Genomic DNA, 19880 nt, shown 5'->3' with positions numbered 1-19880 from the left:
GCATCTGAGGCAGGAAGGAGGAAGGGCAATAGTCTGGTGTCTGCAGCGTCTGTCTCCTTTATCAGGAACATGAAGACCCTACCAAAGGGCCCCAGCAGATTTCTCTTTAGGTCTCTTTGACCAGAACTGGGTCCCATGGCTGCTCCCAGCTACAAAGGAGCCTGGTGAAAGGGAATAGTTCACTTCCCAGTCTCTAGAGGGGAGGTGGCAATGGAGAAGAGGTGGAGGTGGAGGTGGCAATATCTGTTAGGATAGCTATTAAACAGCTATTCCATTGTACTTATTTCTGGTTGGTGGATTTATTCAAAAAAATTTTTTGAATATAGTTGACTTTCAATGTTGTGTTAATTTCTGCTCTATAGCAAAGCGATTCAGTTATGCAAATATATTTTCTTTTTCATATTCTTTTCCATATGTTTCATCACAGGATATCTAACATAGTTCCCTGTGCTATACAGGAGGACCTTGGTGTTAATCCATCCTCTGTAATAGTTTGCGTCTGCTAGTCTCAAACTCCCAATCCTGCCCTCTCCCCACCTCCACCGGCAACCACAAGTCTATTGCGCTTATGGATATTTTTGCTTTTCTTCTTGGTTCCTTTCTGTCTTGTCCAATTTTTCTACAACAACCATTTATCATTCCTATCATTGGAAGGGTACAACAGATGCTACTTTAAAAATTCCCTGTGAGGTTGTGGGCTCTTGTCTCTGGAAGTGTCCGTACTGTCATCAGTCAAAATAGTGCAGAAGGAACCATTGAATTCTGTGGGAGCTGGATCAGCCCCTCTATCTTCCCCAGCGACTGTGACTGCAGGGAGTGGGTGGGTGGGGAAATATGCCATTTATTTCGGTCCTCTTAGGCTCCACTCCAGTTACTCAGCACGCATCCCCTCATTTAATTCTCACAGCAGCTTTCCTTTACAGACGAGATACAGAAACTTTAAATGACTTAATTAAGCCACACACATCAAGTAAAGCAGAACTGGATCTCAGATTATAAGCACCAAGCTTTAGTTCTGTATATTCTTGCCACATGGTAAACTCAGCCAAGCTTGTGCGGAATGAATGCAGAGTCAATGGGATCACTGGGACGTGCAATTAAAAAAAAAACAAAAAACCCTATAGTCATGACTTGATCATTATTTCTTTCAGGACACCTCAGTCAGTTCAGTTCAGTCGCTTAATTGTGTCCGACTGTTTGCGACCCCATGAATCGCAGCATGCCAGGCCTCCTTGTCCATCACCAACTCCCGGAGTTCACTCAGACTCACGTTCATTGAGTCGGTGATGCCATCCAGCCATCTCATCCTCTGTCGTCCCCTTCTCCTCCTGCCCCCAATCCCTCCCAGCATCAGAGTCTTTTCCAATGAGTCAACTCTTCGCATGAGGTGGCCGAAGTACTGGAGTTTCAGCTTTAGCATCATTCCTTCCAAAGAACACCCAGGACTGATCTCCTTTAGGATGGATGGGTTGGATCTCCTTGCAGTCCAAGGGACTCTCAAGAGTCTTCTCCAACACCACAGTTCAAAAGCATCAGTTCTTCGGTGCTCAGCTTTCTTCACAGTCCAGGACACCTACATTGCCATTAATTTTAATTTGTGAGATTGAAAAAGAGCAGGCTGTATAAATTGCTTGCCAGAGACCAACAGCTGTGCTCACTCACCTGTGTCTAAGGTCCTTGACAATTAGACACCTTGTGTCCCATTGCTGGATAAACGCCTCAGATGACTCCAGATGAAAAGATGGCCAAGGGTTTGTTTCTTGTGGAAACTTTAACGTTTTTTTTATTATGAAAAAAATTCTAAATAAGTGCAAAAGTAGAGAGCATGGTACCCATGTACCCACTACACATTTCAAGAATTATCAGTGTTTTACTTTTTCTTTTATTTCCCTTTATTCCTCTTCCTCTGAAGTTTTTTTTTTTTTTTTTTTAAGCTGGAGTATTTTAAAGCAAACCCAAAGGCTCCTTTCACCACCAACATGTCTATAATTGGAATGAAAAGGCTCTTGTGTGGCCCCGTGTTTCTCTTTCTTTAGAACTGCTAGGACAGGAAGCTGCGCTAGAAAAAGTCAGCCTGGGGGTGCAAGGGCTTCTGGGAGGCCCTGGAGAGGAGGGGCACATTCCTTGCAGGCTGTGCAATTTGTTTTGCTCTCAAGCCAGGGCCCTTCTTGGCTGAAACGCCTCCCGCCTCAGAATCGAAACTTTTCTCAAATGCTCAAAATAAACTATCTGGCTTCCTCTAGCTAGAGACATCTGGGGAGTGTGGCTTCTGAAACTATTTTTGGCGTGCAAATATCACCCAAGTTGCTTGAAGTGCTTTGGAAGTTTTAAGGTATTGAAAGCATCTGATGAGCGGTGGCTGAGGCCCAGTGGGGAGAGGTTAATTATTACACAGGCCAGGCATTTTTCCCAGCAGGGTTCTTGCGTCTCATGCGCTTCCTGTTTACAGCTCTCAGTGCTTCAGGCCAAGGATCAGTGCCTGGGGTTGGTGTGTGAAAGGTGGCATCATGGGTGTGGGGGTGGGGGCTGCTGGGGTGATCAGGGGGGAACCCACTGGCTGGTGGGCCTTCCTTCAGCCTGTGTCCGGCCTGGCTCCCTGGAAGCCCAGCAGGCCTGGAGGTCAGTGGAGGGTTCCTGGAGATCAGTGGAGGGTTCCTGGAGAGTGCTGGGACTGTGTGTCGGCTGGTAGGCTTTGCCAGATGGGCTTTCCTGGTGGCTCAGTTGCTAAAGAATCTGCCTGCAATGCTGGAGACTGGGGTTCGACCCCTGGGTTTGGAAGATCCCCTAGAGAAGGGAATGGCAATCCACTCCAATATTCTTGCCTGAAGAATTGCATGGACAGAGGAGCCAGGCGAGCTGCAGTCCATCAGGTCGCAAAGAGTTGGACACGACTAAGCGACTTAACACACACAGATAAGAGACAAAAGTTCCCAAATTTGTAAGGCCCAAAGGTGTTACCAAACCAAGCTTGAGTCCCCTCGCCAGGGAGCAGTAGATCCAATCTATCGACAGAAGAATATGATGAAGGAAAACGCAGCATTTATTGTAAAGGAAGACGGGTGGCTCGTGCTCTAAAACCCTGAACCCCCAGAAGGGTTTCAGCAAACCTTTTTTAAAGGCGAAGTGTGGGAGGGGCATCCCAGGGTGTGGGGTGCACTCCTGCACAATTCTCTGATTGGTTGAAGGTGCTCAATCTAGTGCTCAAGGCACTAGAGGGTCTGTGAGCTATGTACTCATGATCATCAAGTAGTCAAATTTTCCCCATTTGATTGTGGTTTTAGTATCTGAAAAACTCAGGAAATAGGCATCAGATACTATTATCTAGGTACTTCAGAGAGGAGCTAATGCAGAGGATATGGGCGAGAGATCTGTCTTGGGAAGGCACCATAGGGTTTTGCTCGGTTACGAGGGTACCAGGGATCAGGCAGAACCCAACTGAGACGCTTCCCAGGATGAGCCAGTGGAGCATCGTAGCTATGGAAGAATCAGAGGGGTCCAGAAAGCGGGATGCTGGAAGTAACCCAGGCTGGCGGCAGGAGTGGAGACTATCGGGGACAGGTTGAGGAGAGGAGAATATAGTCAAGGCCAGTGGTTCAGACTGCAGAATATGAAGGAGGTGAAGCTGGGGTGCCTGGGTTTGTGGAATGATGGAGTGCCACCAACCACCTACCCTGGGCTCAGGAAATAGAGAATAGATGGAGATGGAAAGGAACCCATGGGGAGGTGGTCGACTCATAACTCTGAGTTGCTTTGGCTCACAACACTTCGGACACAAAATGTGTGAGTTTTTTCAACACCAACAACCAGTTCTCCAAGTCTGCAGACGCCAGCTGGGTGCCCCACAGTTCAATTCAGCTCTGACACTGAGCGCACAGAGGTACATTCAGACTCCACAGGCTTAGAGGCTTCATCCCTCAAGGCTGCCTGCACGTCAGACGCCAGCCCCAGGTCGTCACCTGACTTCTAACCAACTGGCTATAAATCAGGGGTTCCCATGACTCCTTTCTCAGTGGATAATTTGCAGGAATGGCTCACAAAACTCAGGGAAACCTTTTACTTACAGTTTCTGGTTTATTGTAAAGAATACAAAAGAACAACCTAGATGAAGAGGTCCCCAGGGTGGGGGTAGGGGCTTGGGGAGCTCTCATGCCCTCTCACGTCAACCACCCTCCCAGCACCTCCATTTGTCCACAAACCCAGAAGCCCCCCACAATCTTGTCATTCAGCCATTTTTAATGGAGGTTTCAGCACTTAAGCATGATTCATTAAATCATTGGCCATTGATGAGTAACTCAATCTCTAGTCTCTCTCCCAGCCCCAGAGGGCAATGGAGGTGGCTAGGTGTTGAAAGTTCCAACCCTCTAGTCCTACCTCGATCTTTCTGGTGACCAGCTCCCATCCTGATGCTATCTAAGGGCCTCCAGTCACCAACCATCTCATCAGCATACAAAAGACGCTCTTTTGTCTGAAGACCCGTCTGGAGACCCCACCCTGGAGATCCCAAGGGTTTAGGCGCTATATATTCCAAGCCAAGAGCAAAGACCAGACAGAAAGTTTTTTGTTTTTGTTTTTTTAATCACGATATTCTTTAGCAAGGCCCCTTCTCCCACCTTGTAGTTCAGTGGTTAAAGAGTCTGACTGCAATGCAGGAGACTTGGGTTCGATCCCTGGGTTGGGAAGATCCCTTGGAGAAGGAAGTGGCAACCCACTCTGGTATTCTTGACTGGAGAACCCCATGGACAGAGGGGCCTGGCGGGCTACAGTCTATGGGGTGGCAAGAGTCGGACACGACTGAGCGACTAAGCACGCGCATGGGCAGGGTTGTAGGGTCATTTCTCCCACCTGAGTGGTACTTGAGGTTTACTTGGGGTTAAGTGGGAGGAGCTGAGACAGAGAACAATGAAAGGTCCTAGGGACCTCCATCCCCACTGCCCCACCCTTGACCTTCCCTGTCCACAGTCCTCCTAGGTGAGGGCCCAGTGGAAAAACTGGCTGAGCCTGGCTTCTGTAGAAGGTAGAGTAGAGAAAAGAGAGCAGAGCAATTAAGGACAATGAGGAGCCCGGTCTTCAGCAAGATTGCTCCGGGAGGCAGGGAACCCTAACCCAGGAGACTGGACAAAGAAAAACTGTCCATATGCAGCACAGCAGGGACCAACTCCTGCTCCCAAACTGGCTTGTCACCAAATCAAGGAGCTCCCAACATCTCCAGTCTAACGATGCACTGCTTTTGATGACTGCAAAACCTACTCCCCACCAACAGGGGGCGATCACACCATGTTTTAATCAGGGCCAACCGGAAGGTGCTTCTCTGGCAAGAACACGACAAATTGCTGCGGACACTTCCAATGCCTTCTGCTTCCCCGTGGAGAAAATTTTTACCGTTTTGGACACGGGGGCCAAGAAGCCACCTCCATTTATACACCTGTTCACTGATCTGCTCACTCAGCACTTTGGCGATTCTCAGGGGTTTAGTGAGAACCACAGCAAGAGTTCACCTCTGGGCTCTGGACTTTGTTAAGGTGAAAGTCATGTGTGACTCGTTGCGATCCCATGGACTATACAGTCCATGGAATTCTCCAGGCCAGAATACTGGAGTGGGTAGCCTTTCCCTTCTCCAGGGGATCTTCCCAGCTCAGGGACTGAACCCAGGTCTCCTGCATTGCAGGCGATTCTTTAGCAGCTAAGCCACTCTTTGCGACCCCATGGACAGTAGCCTGCACCACGCTCCTCCGTCCATGGGATTGTCTAGGCAAGAGTACTGGAGTGGGTTTGCCGTTTCCTTCTCCAGGGAATCTTCCCTACCCAGGGATCGAACCCAGGTCTCCCACATTGTAGACAAACAGTTTACCGTCTGAGCTAACAGGGAAGTCCATAAGCCACAAGGGAAGCCCCTGGACCCTGTGTACCCCTCTGCACGCGTAGCAGAGCAGAATGTCCTCCCAACCAGGACCCAGGGAGTCCGGTTCTTGTCCTAACTTTGCCGTGTACCACTTCGGTTCTCAACTGTCATGTCATGTCTGTAAAAATGGGGCCGATGATGATGTTCCGTTGGATCTGACAAGCACTGAGACACGAGAATGCTTCATAACCTTCTAAGTGCTGTGCCTGTGAGATTTATTGTCTCCATCAGAGTGTCGGCCTGCCTGCTGCCCTGTGTTGGGGTGATGATCATATGAAGGAGAAGAGGAGGTGCTCTGTGTGAAGATGAAGAACCTACGTAAGCATATGTCAGGCTGCTCTGGTTTTACGAATAAAGTGCATGGATACTGTGCATCCCGATTTCTTTGAAATTTGAAACATTTTTCACGGACAAATGAAAGAAGCCGAGTCTCTCCTCTGAGATTCCAAGTATGAGACTGGGAGAGTGAATGAGGGCAGGACCTTTTTCTTCATCCCATTGTCATAAGAAGAGAAAAGCAAAGGGGAACCAAGTTCTGGGGAAATAATCAAAATCTTAGGGTCAGCTGAAAGGGCCTTAAAAAATGATCTTTCAGATTTGTTTTATGGATGAAAAATCAAGGCCCAGAGAAAGGGGGGAAAAAAAATGGCCAAGATCACACAGAGAGATCTTGGCTTCAAGCCTGTCTGTGTTTGCCTCCAAGACCCACTCAATTCTCCATATTGATTCCCAGCCAGGCACGGCAGGACCCCAGCTCCTTGCCTCCCACCGCCATCACTGAACACCTGGCCTGAACTGCACCTGTTGCTGCTGGAGGTATAAGCTTCCCATCATGCCTTGATGCGCATGTGGGTGGTAAATGCAGGAGTGATTCATTTTATCTTTAAATTCGGAAATCATTTCAGCAATCAGAGGTGGGTGTTATGTTCTGGTACTGAGAGTGTAGATGAGTTTTATTTTCTCCTTCATCATTTTCAAGGTTATCCAAAATTTTACAACAAACATCTCTAACATAAATGCCCTTCCCTCCCCATCTGATTTTAAACAAGGAAATGGGAGGGTGGTGAAATGCTCAGCTCTGTATTGAGGTCTGGGAAGCAAGGCCAACCAGTATGCGTCCTGCCAGGCAGAGGCCCTGAGCTGGGAGTCCTGAAGGTCTGAACTCTGCAACGTGGTGTCCCAGGCCGCCCAGGTGGTATCACCTCCACGCCTCACCTTTGCTCTCACCAGCCCCTGCTCCCGAAATCTCCTCCCATGACCATCACCAAATCCCACTCATTTTTTAGGACCTAACAACCCATTCCGCTAGTTCCATGAAGGTGTTTCAAAGCTCACCTTCCCTAGTTGGGACGAACACCTGCCTCCCTCCTCTGACCACCAGTGGAACTTTATCTGGACCTTTTAGAATTCCGATCATCTGACTTGCCCTGGAGTCATCTGCACCCAGGTCTGTCTCTTCTGGGCTGAGGTGCCCTTGAGGGTGGGGCCTACATGTTATGTATCTTTGGGCTCCCAGTGCCATCCACAAGCCTGGCATATGCAACATTTCAAATGAATGTTTGCTGAACTTCATTGAAAATACAGCATCCTCAAAAAGGCGTATTGTGATATATCCATTTATGGCTGTGCTCATTAGCCTCAGCACTGTTGTCATTTAAGGTTGAATTCTACGTGGCAGGGAGCTATTATATTTAGCAGCATTCCTGACTTCTATCTACTAGACACCAGTGGACACCCCCAGTTGTGACAACCCCAAATTTGGACTGCCGACTGTTTCCTAGGGGACAAAATTGCCTCCCATTGAGAACCACTGATATATGATTTCAAGGAGTTTTCATAAAGAATCCCTAGGAGTAGGAATTCCTATTTGATAGATGAAAAAGGCAAGGCTCACGGAGAGTTTAGAGTTGAAACAGTCCAGCACATAAATCCTCCAGTCCAAGTCCAGTCCTGATTCTGCAATCCTGGAGGCCTCCCAGCACCCCATCTTTGCTTCTCCACTTGGGTGTGTCCACTCCACCCACTCCCATGCCCTGGGTTATGCCCTTTTCCCTCCCCTCCAGTCTCATCCCTGTGGCCTGTGCCAGGCTGTGACCCACTGGTTGACCCTCCTAGTCCACACAGACTAGACCTCAGGCTGTGCTTGAATCCGACCGTCACATCTGCAGCACCTTTTCCTCCTCCCCATGCTTGAACACGCTGATGGTGACCTGGCCTGTCTCAGACCCGTACTTGTTCTTGACAAAGACACCGTAGCGCCCGCTGTCCTCACTGTTGACCCTCTCAATGGTGATGGTGACCTCCATCCCCTTCACATCCATGTGGTAGCGGTCCAGGAAGGTGACAGGCTGGTCGTTCTTCAGCCAATAGATTTCAGGGGCAGGATCTCCTGAGACGACGCAGGTCAGGCACAGGGTCTGTTTGAAAGGACAGGAAAGGAACAGTCAGTCTCACCCTCTGGGACTAACCCTTGGCATTGCCTTCACATTCCCAGGGAGCTCCCATACGAGTTGCTCCTTGTGACAAGTTAATTATGTGTGCTTTATTGTAACCCATAAAGTAATAACATGAAAGGGAGGCATTTTACTGCAGCCCCGCATCCTCCATTCTCAACTTTATTCTAGAGGAATGCTTGCTAGAATTTCAGATCTTTATTACTTGAGCAGCGACCTGCCCTAGAGTGGCATGGACTTCGCTTTATTGCTTTCTGTTGTACACTTCATTATCATTTTACCGGGCAAATAAGCCCAGATTGCTTTTAAGAATTGAGATAAAATAAAGATTTTAAGAATGGAGTTTGAAAATTCTCAGGAGAGCAGTCCTCCATGCAGAGCACTGTAGTGTAATGGGCAAATGCCCAGAGTCTGGAGCTGGGCTGTCTGGGTGTGACTCCCAGCTCTGTTCCTTTAAGCCGTGTGACCTTACCAAAGTCCCTTAACCTCTCTGGGCCTCTGTTCCCTCAGCTATAAAGGGTGACTAGTAATAACATACTGTTCCATGTGGTTGCCTCCATGGTTAAAAAAATGGAACAGTGCCTGGTACAAGGTGAGCAACATGAAGACGTTAGCTGTTCTTTGCTAGAGTATTAGGCTTGCATGATTTCAGTCTGGAAAGGGCTTTTTCGGGCTCATTGAGTCGAACTCCTGCAGAAACTGAAGTTCACGGAGAGAAGCCTGTGACATCCGGGGCCCCCTGGAGAGATGGGGTGAAGCTGGGAACAGCACCCCGCCCCCAGGCCACACACCATACGTGTGACCAGCGAGGGGTGGCCGCTAAGCCAGACTCTGGCGGAACCAGCCCCTCCGGCTCTGGGGTCCACAGAGCTCTGTTGATTTGTGCTCTTTGACGGATGTGGGAGGGAGCCCAGGGTGGGACTGCTGGCTGTGGGCCAGGGGCCGACGGTACCTTATCTTCCATGATTGTGGCCACGTCTGGGAGCCCCCTCACCACTTTGGCACGATCTGGAAGGGAAAAAAACAAGATCCCCCACCCCGTGATGAACGTTTACCTGGAGTTGAGGTTTATTTTTCAGCAATGCTTCCTTTCCTATTGGCATTGTTTGGGGTGGACATCTTTAAACCTGTATTACGTTATTTCTTTGCCTTTACAAACAGAAGATAGAGGACATGTTTCTGTCATTGCCTTGAGGTTAATATCATGGTCGGTGGTACCTGGAGGTGATAGTGAGGTGCCCTTCCCCTTGAGAACTGGGAGAGAAGGTGAATAAGATTGCTCTGAGCCTTAAACTGGCGAAGTGCACAGAACAGGTGTGACGATCCCGCTAAGGGAGGGAACAGGAAGGAAGCTTTGGGGACACTGATTCTGGTCAAGGGAGGGGAGCCGGTGGCCCTGGTGGTTGGGCAGGAAGAGAAGGTGGCTGTAAATCTCTAAGCAGAAAGCCAACATATCCTGTATGCTGAAGTCAAGGCTGTGGGAACGGCCCCTGGATCACGATCAGGGATATGCAAAGAGCCTTGAAGCGGTTGGTGTCCGCAGTGGAGGTAGGGGAGGAGGACCCTAGATCAGGGTTGCGGGGAGGGGGAGAGATGGACCTTCATGTGGGCTTAGTGTTCACCAGGCAACAATCCACCACCCCAGACTCTGGACTTCACAAGTCCCGGCGACCACAAATGGTGAGTGCAGGCTCCCGCTGTTAGGGTCCTGCAGTGGGTGTCCTGTCCTGAGACTCGGAATCCCAGGATGGGTTGTGGGATGGAAATAATTAGACAGAGATGTGATGGGCTGAGTCGGGTCTTCAGCCTCTGGTCCTCTCACCAAGCTGGGCCGCCCCCTGTGAGGGCTCCTCACTGCCCTTAGACCCCAGATGTCTGACCCCCTTCCAGATTTCAGTTACGAACAGCCTGCGCTTCCTGCCAAGTGGGGACATTTGGGAACAAGAAGCCATATAGGGTTAATCCCTCCTCCTACACATGACCGCAAATGGTCAGTTTCTTTTCTCAGGTTGTCCGGAGCTGCTTTGCTCTGCTGCCTGAAGTCTTTCCCTCTTGAAAAGGCCCATAGTGACTGCTGGGTCCGTGGGACCGGTAAGCCAGCCTCCTGGAACGGGGTGGTTTAGCACCGGCTGTGGGGACCTGACAAAGCTCCAGCGCATGGACTTGGTGGTGCCCCTGGGCAGCTCAGAGGCTGTGTCCTGGATTAGCTGAGACCCTAGTGCCCCAAGAGCCAGAACCAGTGTCAGCTTTAAAGGCGCCCCCTCCCAGGCCTCGATCAGAAAGACCAGCGCAGCCTCGGTCCTGTCCGCCCCTGGCTTTGGAGTCCCTCTGACGTCAGCCGAGTGGATGCTGGGTGCATCCACGGTCTCAGGTATCCTCGGACTCCTTATCCACCTGTCTTCATGCTGCCGCTGCCACCCAGGTCTCCTGGCAGCTCTGTGACAGCCCAGAGCCACACAGCCACACAGCTGGGCAACCGGGCTCCAGCTGCCTTGCCAGGAGCTGTGAGCGGCTGGGAAGTCACCCCCAACTCAGAACAGGAAACCGCGGAAACATGGCTGGACTTACTCTTCTCGATGATGGCCAGGGCTCTGGAAAACAGAAATGGAAAAAGGGCTTGGGGTTCCATCATGTAAAGGACAGTCCTGCCCGCGGTTGGGGGAGGGGTGGTAGGGGAAAGGCGGATCCAGCCAGCTGCACCTCCCAGGAAGGGTCCTGTGTGCAGGCACCCCAGGGGCCTTGATCACGCTGGGAACTTACTTCAGTCTCTGGTGCTCAGCCATGGCATCCTCAAAAGCTACGAGAAGGAGGGGAACAGCTGCGTCAGAGCATCCCCCCCACCATCCCTCTACTCCACCCCCCTGACCTTTGCAACCCACAGGTGCCAGCCCAGCTGTGACTGCTCCTCCTCTCTGTTCCAGCATTCTCTTGGGGGCAGTGCCCCCAAAGATTGTAGGGTTTTCTAAACAGGTTTCCACACGGGTGGAGAGATCACCTTGCCCTGAGAGATCAGCCGAGAGCTGCCGGACTTCCTTCCCAGCCGTGATCTCCAGGATGTATTTGCCCTTGTCTGAGTCCTTGGGGTCCAGGATGTGGAGCCAGATCTCATCCAGAGTGGTACCAGCCCTCACCCGATCGCCACTCTCCAGGCGTTTCTCTCTGAACGTGAGGGCAAAGCAATGGTTAACAGGGCTGTGTCCAGGACAGGCTGGCTGCCTGCCCAGCTGTGGGCACCCCTGCCCCAGACTCCTCTCCCGGGGTTTTGTTTCTAGATGTGTGGGGACATTCGATAAGTATCTACCCACTCATCCACTCATCATTCACCAAGGCTTGTGCCTGTAATGCGTCTCTATTTGCAACATGTCCCGCAGGCTGGGACCTTGAGAAAACGGTGCTCCAGGATCAGTGGCCACCTCCCCAAACCCAACCCATGGGAGCCACTTCCTCACCTCATCCTTCTCCTCATCTTAAAAAACCTCCCAGGAGCTCTTCCCACAATAACTGGCCCCAAGCTCTTACAAACTGTATACACTCCCTTCCTTCTTTACTTAAATTTCATACCTAAAGACACCTGGCCCACGGCCCCAGTGTCGTGCTGCAAAAGTGACACTTCTGGGCTTAGTCACGGGGCTCAGAGAGCCTGGAGAAGGAGCTTTGTTGTTCTGAAATTCAACTTGGCCTTGGTCTCACTCACATGACAAGTTTGAGTAAGTCAGTCTAGCCTCCTCCCCAGAATGGCTGCAATAATGTCTGCTCCACGAGGCTGAGGTATGCACGTAAGAAGCACTGGGAAAATTCTGCTCCCAAACTCTCTGGGGTCACTTAGCTCCGGCTGAGTCCTCAATGCCTGATCCTGCCTTCAAGGCCTGGCCCTGCGTTAGCTGTCAGCCCCCAGGTCCCTCTGCCTGCCTGTCTCCCCTCAGCCTGGCTGCCTGAGTGTGCTAAGGCTGCGGAGACCCACAAAGGCACCACGACCCACGTGACCACCTGGTATTCCTTCCTTCCTGAGTCCTTCCCTCGCTCAGTTCCCAGGTGCTGCTCTAAGACAACAGTCCTCCCGTGGCCATGGAGACACTGAGAAAACGTTCTCAGCACCAGGGTGCCCACCTTCCCGGGGGAGCCTCCCTTTTGCGCCTCTGACAGCTGTTCCCTTCCTGGGCTCCCTCTGTGGACCGGGGGTGGGGGTGGGCGGTGGTCTCTGCCAAGCCCTTAGGACTGGGCTCGGGGGCGGGTGCTGGCCCCCTCCCTCCTGGAACTCCAGGGCAAGGCCAGCGTACTTGTGGAACCAAGTGGTCTTCATGTACTTCACATTGTAGTACTTGACCTTGCTGAAGAGCCGGATCCCTTCCTCCGTCCCCTGGATTTTCAGTGGGGTCGCAGAGAGAGCTGGGGGTGGGAGGGGCAGAGGAGAAGGCTGAGTCTTCCCCAAGGCCCTTTGGACATCACATCTGAGGGGCAGCCAGCTTGCCCCTGCTCTGGGGTGCGGTGGGGGGAAGGCAAGTGTGGTCACGGGGCAGGAATGCGACCCCCCACGACAGTCTCTGAGGTTGGAGTCTAAACCCACCCCACCCTGGCAGCCAAGGATGGCTGGAGGCTCCCCCGAGGCTCTGTGGCATCAGGGCAGGGCTGGGCAAAAGTGGGTGGGGCTTGCTTACCACCGATCCTGCCCAGCTCAGTGAAGATGGCATCCAGGGCTGGAGGGAGAAGAGGGAATGGTCAGCTGATATGGGGGGCTCCCCTAGGGACACACCAGGGTGGGCTCGGCCTTGGAAAAGGCTGGTGGAGCTTATGAGCAGCTCTGAGGATGCAGGTGTAGGAGCGAGGAGGGGACCCAGGGCACTCCATGACGGATGGGGTGGGGCACGCAGATGGAGGACAGATGGGCTGAGCTGACGATTTTCCTGCAGGCTGAACCTGCCGGCCTGGTGAGGACCCTGGGGCCCACTGTGGGGCAGAGCAGAGGACCCAGACTCCACATCAGGAAGCCTGGGCTTGCTGTGGGGCAGGGCAGTGAGCGCAGGCTCCGGCATCACACAGGCTGGGCCCTCCCTGGCCCTGACCTGCTGTGCAGCTGTGGGTAGGTCACCTAACCCCCCCTGGGCCTCAGTTGCCCCCAGTGACACGGGGATCACAGACTGCATCTCTTGGTTCAGCGAGAGACCCTTCTGGCCCATCTCTGACATCGCCAGCTCCTACCTTCATCTCTGAGGTCCAGGATGGTATCGTCCTCCCCTCGATCGTCGGAAACCTCGGCTCTGTAAACACCCTGGTCCTCTTTGGACAGCTGGAAGGAAGGAGGAGAGAAGGCAATATCAGCGTGGGTTCCAGAAAGAGCGATGGATGCAAATCAGGAGGCCTGGGCTCAGGCCTGCCCCTAACTCCTCCCGGGGCTCAGTTTACCCCCCTGTGATGGGCTGTCTCTGACTCCTTCCAGCTCCAGAGCCCTTTGATTCCAAGCTCTCAGTTTGCCTGGGCCTGGAGGTGGGGCAGGGAGGCGGGCCTGAGGGCAGAAACAGACGCCCCCTTCCCTTCTCCCCTCCCCCAGGGGGATTCTGAGTCAGTTGCTCTGAGCAGAGCAGAGAGTCCTCCTCACAGAGCCGGGCTGAGCCGGGGGCACCCTCCACCAGAGCTGCCCTGCTTCTGTGGGGCCCGGGATGGAGGGGTCTCTCTGCATCTCTCAGAAGAGGTGTGCTTTCTTTTGCTCAGGCCAAGGGGGCCCTTATTGGCACATGCTTGTCAACCTCGAGAAGCCTGGGTCAACACTTAGCAAAGCAAGAACTTGGGCTGTGCTTTGAAAGCAAGGTCAGAGTTCAACTGTGCCCTCTCATTACGCAGCATCTCCTCCAAGGGCTGGGTGGGGGGTGGGGGGCGGGACGATATCTGCCTCCCTGACCTGCCAAAGGGCCCCTTGCAACCATCTCCACATAGTGTGCTTTGAGGCAGGATTCGAGGCAGACACATTTCTTAAAAAAAAAAAAAAATTATTTCTTTTTAGTTGGAGGATAGTTGCTTTACAATATTGTATTGGTTTTTGCCATACATCAACATGGATGAGCCATAGGTATACATATGCCCTCTTTCTCATGAACCTCCCACCCATCCCACCCCACTCCTCAAGAAGCATCTCTTAACCCAGGGATCAAAGGACTGAAAACCCAACAGTCCTCCCCTGTGTTCCCTCCCCGCTCCTTCAGTGAAGGCGCCAAAGCCCCAGCCACATTCTGTGGAGGGTGTTTGGAGAGACTTTTGGGTCCACTCTCCAGCCTTGCATCTTGGTACTTAAACTCCCTGAGTCTCAGTTTACTCATCTGTAAAATGGTGGCATAAACTTTGCCCTGACCACGTGCTACAGTTTCCAAGAGGATCAAGGGAGATAACTTTTCGGAAACCAGAAAGTTCTCGCACGAATAGGCCAGACGGTTATGACAAGACTCAGTAGCAATAAAGCCCCTCCTTGAAGCCAAGCCCTGTGGAAGGGCCTGCACTGTGACGACAAAGGCCAACTTGTCATTATTTTGGCTGAGATTTGGGTGAGGACCCTGAAATCATTAGTTCTTTCCTTGTCAGCAAACCTGCATTTGCGCAGTACTCCTTGGCACATGGGCCACAGAAATCAGTGGCAGGGCAGAAAAACATTGAATATTTAAGAACGAGCTTTGTATTTCTATCTTAACCAGGTCACACTCCTTTGAGGGCCCTGGGGAGGAAGTGGGTAGGAGAAGTGAGCTCCAGGCCTAGAGCTCTGCCCAGAACGGCCTCCCATGGAGACAGTCTTCCTGCCCCAATCTCAGGCTGCAGCAGCAGGAAGGAATCTCATGACCCTCTCATGTTACAGGTGAAAACTGAAGTCAGAGAGGGACAGTGACTAGCCCAAGGCTACATGGTCGGGGGCAGGGCCAGGACTGGAATTAAACAAAAAGTAAAAATCAGTATGACTGAGCCTGTCTTTATTTACAATTTTGGTATTGCTTTCCCCCATGGTCTTTTATTTTGGCATTAATTTGATTCTTACTATTGCCTAGAAAGGGCTTCCCTGGTGGCTCAGATGGTAAAGCATCTGCCTGCAATGCTGGAGACCTGGGTTCGATCCCTGGGTCAAGAAGATCCCATGGAGAAGGAAATGGCAACTCACTCCAGTACTCTTGCCTGGAAAGTTCCAGGGACAGAGGAGCCTGGTAGGTTACTGTCCACGGGGTTGCAAAGAGTCGGACACGACTGTGTGACTTTACTTACTTACTTATTGCCTAAAATGCTATTTATCTCGATTACTGAGCTTTTTAGTGCCCCCTTAAAGTGCGTGCATGAGGTGAGTGCCTCACTTGCCTCGCCTTGGTCCTGACTCCCTGCCCAGTGCTCCTGGCACTGCAACTCCATGAGCTCTCAGGTCAGGGCTGCACTTACCTCTTCGATGCAGAGAAGCCCTGCTCCAGTCTGCGGGTCATACTGACCAGCTGGGAACTCTCTCTTCTGGAAGAACCACTGGAAGCGGGTTTCTTTCTTGGTATTGGTCACCTGAGGAAGGTCAGGAGTGAGGAGACTCCTTCAGGCTTCCTCTTTTAAGTGAAGCCTCAGTTCATCTGAATTTTCTTTTATAAGAACGACTCCCCCTCCCCCTCTCCCACCTTGCTCTCCCCCTAAATCTCAGCCAACCCCTTCCTCACACCGCATGTCTTTTCTGATGGCTTCTGGACTCTGGGCTTTTGCTAATGGCATTCCCTCTGCTTCTTGATCCCTTTCCTACCTTATTTTTCTTTGTAAATAGCTGTGTTACCTCCTCCAGGAAGCCTTCCTTTCTGCGCCCCAGAGTGCCCCCTATCATGAATAGTAAACTTCATGCATGTCTCCATCACAGCACAAGGCATGTTGTTTGCACAGGCTCTTGCTTTGGACTGTGGGATGCTGGAGGCCTCAGGAGACCACTTCTTCGTTCTTGTAGGCCCAGGGCTTGCAGAGTGCTTCATTTTGCTGAATAGATGCCCTTCTGGGAGTGCGCCGTCCCCTAGTTATCTGCAAGGCTGCAGGGTGCTGAGAAACAGCAGCACCAGCTCTGGAGTCAGACACACTCGGTGAAACCCCGGCTCCAGGCTCTGCCTCTTACTCTGTGGTCTTGAGCTACTTACCCACTTGCTTTTTCATCCTAAAGTGGGGATCCTAACGCCTCTCTCACAGATGGTTGTGAAGTAGATGAGATCAAATAATGCTATAAAATGCTGGGCATAGTGTCTGGCGGGACACAGGGACTCCCCCTTTATTTACAGAGAGCTCTCTTTCTTCCAGACTCCTGGCCTCCAGACTCTCCCCAGGGCAGCTAGGAGACCTAGCTCAAGGCTGACCCAGCGCACTCTAATTCACTCCAACTCTGCTCCCTGGGCTTTTGTTTTCTCGGGTAAAGGCAAAATGCCTGGGGCTACTTCCCCTGCTTGGGATCAGACTTAGCGCAGAGTATGGAGTTTCCGGGGAGTGGGGCAAGACCGACTCTTTGCGACCCCATGGACTGCAGCATACCAGGCTTCCCTGCCCATCACCAACTCCCGAGTTTACTCAAACTCAATGTCCATCGAGTCGGTGATGCCATCCAACCATCTCATCCTCTGTGTCCCCTTCTCCTCCCGCCTTCAATCTTAAGACAGCCACTGGGCTTGGGGAAAACCACTGGTCTGGGCCCACGTGGCCCGGGGACAGGGCTGGAGGCGGGGGCGAGGCTTTGCCTTGCAGGTCAGCAGCACTTGGCAGTCGTCCGTGACCTTCCACTGCAAAGGCTCCACGAAATACGGACCTGCAAGGGCACAACGACACGCCCGGCGGTCAGAGCGCCAGGATCGGCTCGCGCGCCACCTGGTGGCGAGACGGGGGAAGGCGCCTGGGCGGGGCGCCTGATGCCCAAAGGCCCCTCAGATTCCGGGATCCCGCCCTACCCTGGAGGGGCCTGGGGGGAGGCCCCTGGGGTGCAGAATTTAAGGAGGCGCTCACTCTAGGGGTTGGGCACATTTTGGCACGAGGACAGCACTGGCTCAAATGGCAGCGGCCCTCTCTAGGGGCCCCAGCAGGACGGAGGGATCTATTAACCCACTCGTGCGGCGGTTCCCCAGCGCTAGTGGCCGAGGGTTTTGGACTTTGGACCAGCAGCTCTTACCCTGTTTTCTCTTCCAGTCTCTTCTCTTAGCATCTGCAGCCCTGAGAAGTTTGTCGAACTCTGTGAACACAGGGGGTGGGGGTGGGGGGTGGGGAACTGGCGTGAGCCAGGAGGAGGTCCGGGAGTGGGTTGGGGGGCGTCTGGATGGAGCGGGAGGGACCCCAGGGCTGAGAGCTGAGGTCGGGGGCCGGGGCACTGCTGACCGTCGTCCACCAGCGCCAGAGTGATCTGGTTCTTGGCTTTTCCGTCTTGGAGCTGGGCAGTGTACGACCCTTTGTCGTCCTCTGTCAAGGGCTGGATGATAACTTCCACCAGGCCCTTCTCTGGGACGAAATTGATTTTGCGGTTCTGGGGAGAACAAAACACGAGAGTCTGTTCTGCTGTCTTCCAGTTATAGGGAATTTGTGTTGTGGGGGTGCAAATCGGGGTGTAGTTGGACTTGGGGTGGTAAAGTTAGAAGCCTTCAGGTTTGGGGAAGGGGTCCTGGATACCTCTCTTCATGTGTATAGACACACCCGGCTCCTGAGAACACCCTGGAGCCCCGCGGGCACAGGAGAGTCTTGTGCCCCAGTCAATTTCAGTTCATAATAATCCCCCAATCTCCTACTGTGCCATACTTTTTGGGTTATTTTCTACTTTTTTTTTTTTTTTGCAGTTTAATAGACAAAAGTTCCCCATAAAATTATAAAGGGTGTTATAAAAATCCTGTGTGTCTGCTACCCAGAGTTAATACTTGTTTATATTTTGTCACATTCTAACAATTTTCAAAACGTTTTGTTTTCCACATTTAGGACCTTCGCTCTGGCTTCACTTGTATGTATGATTTGAGGGAACTGCTAGTTTTGTTTTGTTTCTCTATAGTCTCAGTGCTGTGTGCTGAGTCCAGACTTTGTTACGCTTCCTCTATCATGAGCGAAAGTCATGCGTGCTTCATCTTTATGCAAAACTTTCTCTATTTTCTCATTTGTTCCTCCTGATCCTGGGGCAACCAACCCCATTGTACAGATGCAGAAACTGAGGCACAGACAGGTGAAGAGACCTGTCCAGGGGCACACAACCCACAGGAGATGAACATGAACCTTCTGACATCTAGCCTCGAGTTCTTTTCTCCTTTGTCAGAACCAGCTCCTCTCTTGATAACACATATGTAATGACGGCCACTTGGCCATCTGGAGATGGAATTCACAAATAAGATCATTTTATGATTAAATCTCTCATGAGATTGAAATTGGCATCTTTGTAAGTAAAACAGTTGAGTATGGGCAACTTTTATGGTTCATTTAGTACAACTTATTGCACACAAAATTTTTTAAAAAGCAATGTAATACCACAACTATAATAGGAAGAGGAAGTAAAAGTAATGTTTTTCAATACACAGATGCTCATATCACTCACTGGTGCTTCATGATTTACAATGAATTTGTTTTAATTTAAGAGAAGTTAGAAAAGCAAAAAGATTAAAACTATTCTGTATGGGGGAATTCCATGGTGGTCTAGTGGCCCAGGTTCAATCCCTGGTCAGGGAACTAAGATCTTGCAAGTCAAAGTAAACAAAAACTATTCTGTACAAGAACAGGAAAATGAAAAAAAGAGCAGAAGTAATGTGGCTAATAGAATAAAACTCTCTATCAGTGTGTATTAACACTGCAAAAAAGTTAAAAAAATTGTGTTTGTGTCTCAGAGTTAGAGTCTAGGCTTGGATAATTACAAGCATGAATGTAGGTTTTTCATCTTGTGAATGTTTGTCAGGATACTCAAAAATTGTGGGGGTATGGGAAATTCTTTGTGGGAGTGTCCCTTGCATTGGCAAATGTCTAGCATCCCTGCCCACCCCCCCACCCCCCCAGGTACTAACATCCAGGTGTCCCCACCTCAACTCCTTCACTGTGACAGCTGAAGCAGGTGGCTATTTCTGAAATGTCTGCTAGGAGGAGGTGCTGGCTGGTAGAGGCCACTGCCTGCAAGGCCACCTCATGGGCCAGGGACCTCATTTAGGGATTCTGAGCCCCCAGTTACCGGTGAGCTGAAGATTTCCTTCTCGTTGAAGATTAGATGCAGCTCAGCCGCTGGAGACAACTTTTCCACTTCCAGCCAAAGCCGCACCTCTCCTTGCTCAAGGATTTCAACGTTCCAGCCGGAGATCAGCTTGATCACTGGGAGGGAGAGGACAGGAAGGGGTGGGCAGGGCACCCTTCTCCCCTCCTCACTCCCAACAGCCCCACCTTGAGCACTGCGCGGACATGCCATGTGCAAAGTGCTTCAGAGTCTGGTGGAGACATAACTAGGGTGAGGGTCTGGGGAGGGTTTCCCACATCTGGTCACCCTAGATTGAATTCATCTCAGGGAATTCACCCTCCTCCTATGGCTTTGAGGCTGTGCATCTCACCCTGGCTGG

The 19880-nt window shown here is 51.5% G+C and overlaps 1 protein-coding gene across 4 annotated transcripts in view; it reads right to left on the bottom strand.

Moving 5' to 3' along the window:
- Positions 1-6820: 6820 nt before the first annotated feature.
- Positions 6821-19880, bottom strand: part of MYOM3 (myomesin 3) — a 52372-nt gene continuing 39312 nt past the window's right edge. For all 4 annotated transcript variants that reach the window (XM_027965523.2, XM_027965522.2, XM_027965524.2 and 1 more), the window contains exons 25-37: positions 19502-19638; positions 17689-17833; positions 17486-17545; positions 17061-17128; positions 15754-15864; positions 13549-13636; positions 13008-13046; positions 12630-12738; positions 11348-11511; positions 11113-11149; positions 10921-10943; positions 9305-9360; positions 6821-8316 (exon numbers count right to left, since the gene is read on the bottom strand). In XM_027965523.2, coding sequence (XP_027821324.1) covers positions 8056-8316; positions 9305-9360; positions 10921-10943; positions 11113-11149; positions 11348-11511; positions 12630-12738; positions 13008-13046; positions 13549-13636; positions 15754-15864; positions 17061-17128; positions 17486-17545; positions 17689-17833; positions 19502-19638 — 1298 coding nt within the window. In that variant the 3' untranslated portion in view covers positions 6821-8055. The remainder of the gene's footprint in view (positions 8317-9304; positions 9361-10920; positions 10944-11112; positions 11150-11347; positions 11512-12629; positions 12739-13007; positions 13047-13548; positions 13637-15753; positions 15865-17060; positions 17129-17485; positions 17546-17688; positions 17834-19501; positions 19639-19880) is intronic.

This window comes from Ovis aries, chromosome 2 (genome assembly GCF_016772045.2).
Source record: "Ovis aries strain OAR_USU_Benz2616 breed Rambouillet chromosome 2, ARS-UI_Ramb_v3.0, whole genome shotgun sequence".
NCBI classification, from domain to species: Eukaryota; Metazoa; Chordata; class Mammalia; order Artiodactyla; family Bovidae; genus Ovis; species Ovis aries.
The sequence above is the reverse complement of the archived record's forward strand: the minus strand, read 5'-3'. Positions and strand labels throughout refer to the sequence as shown.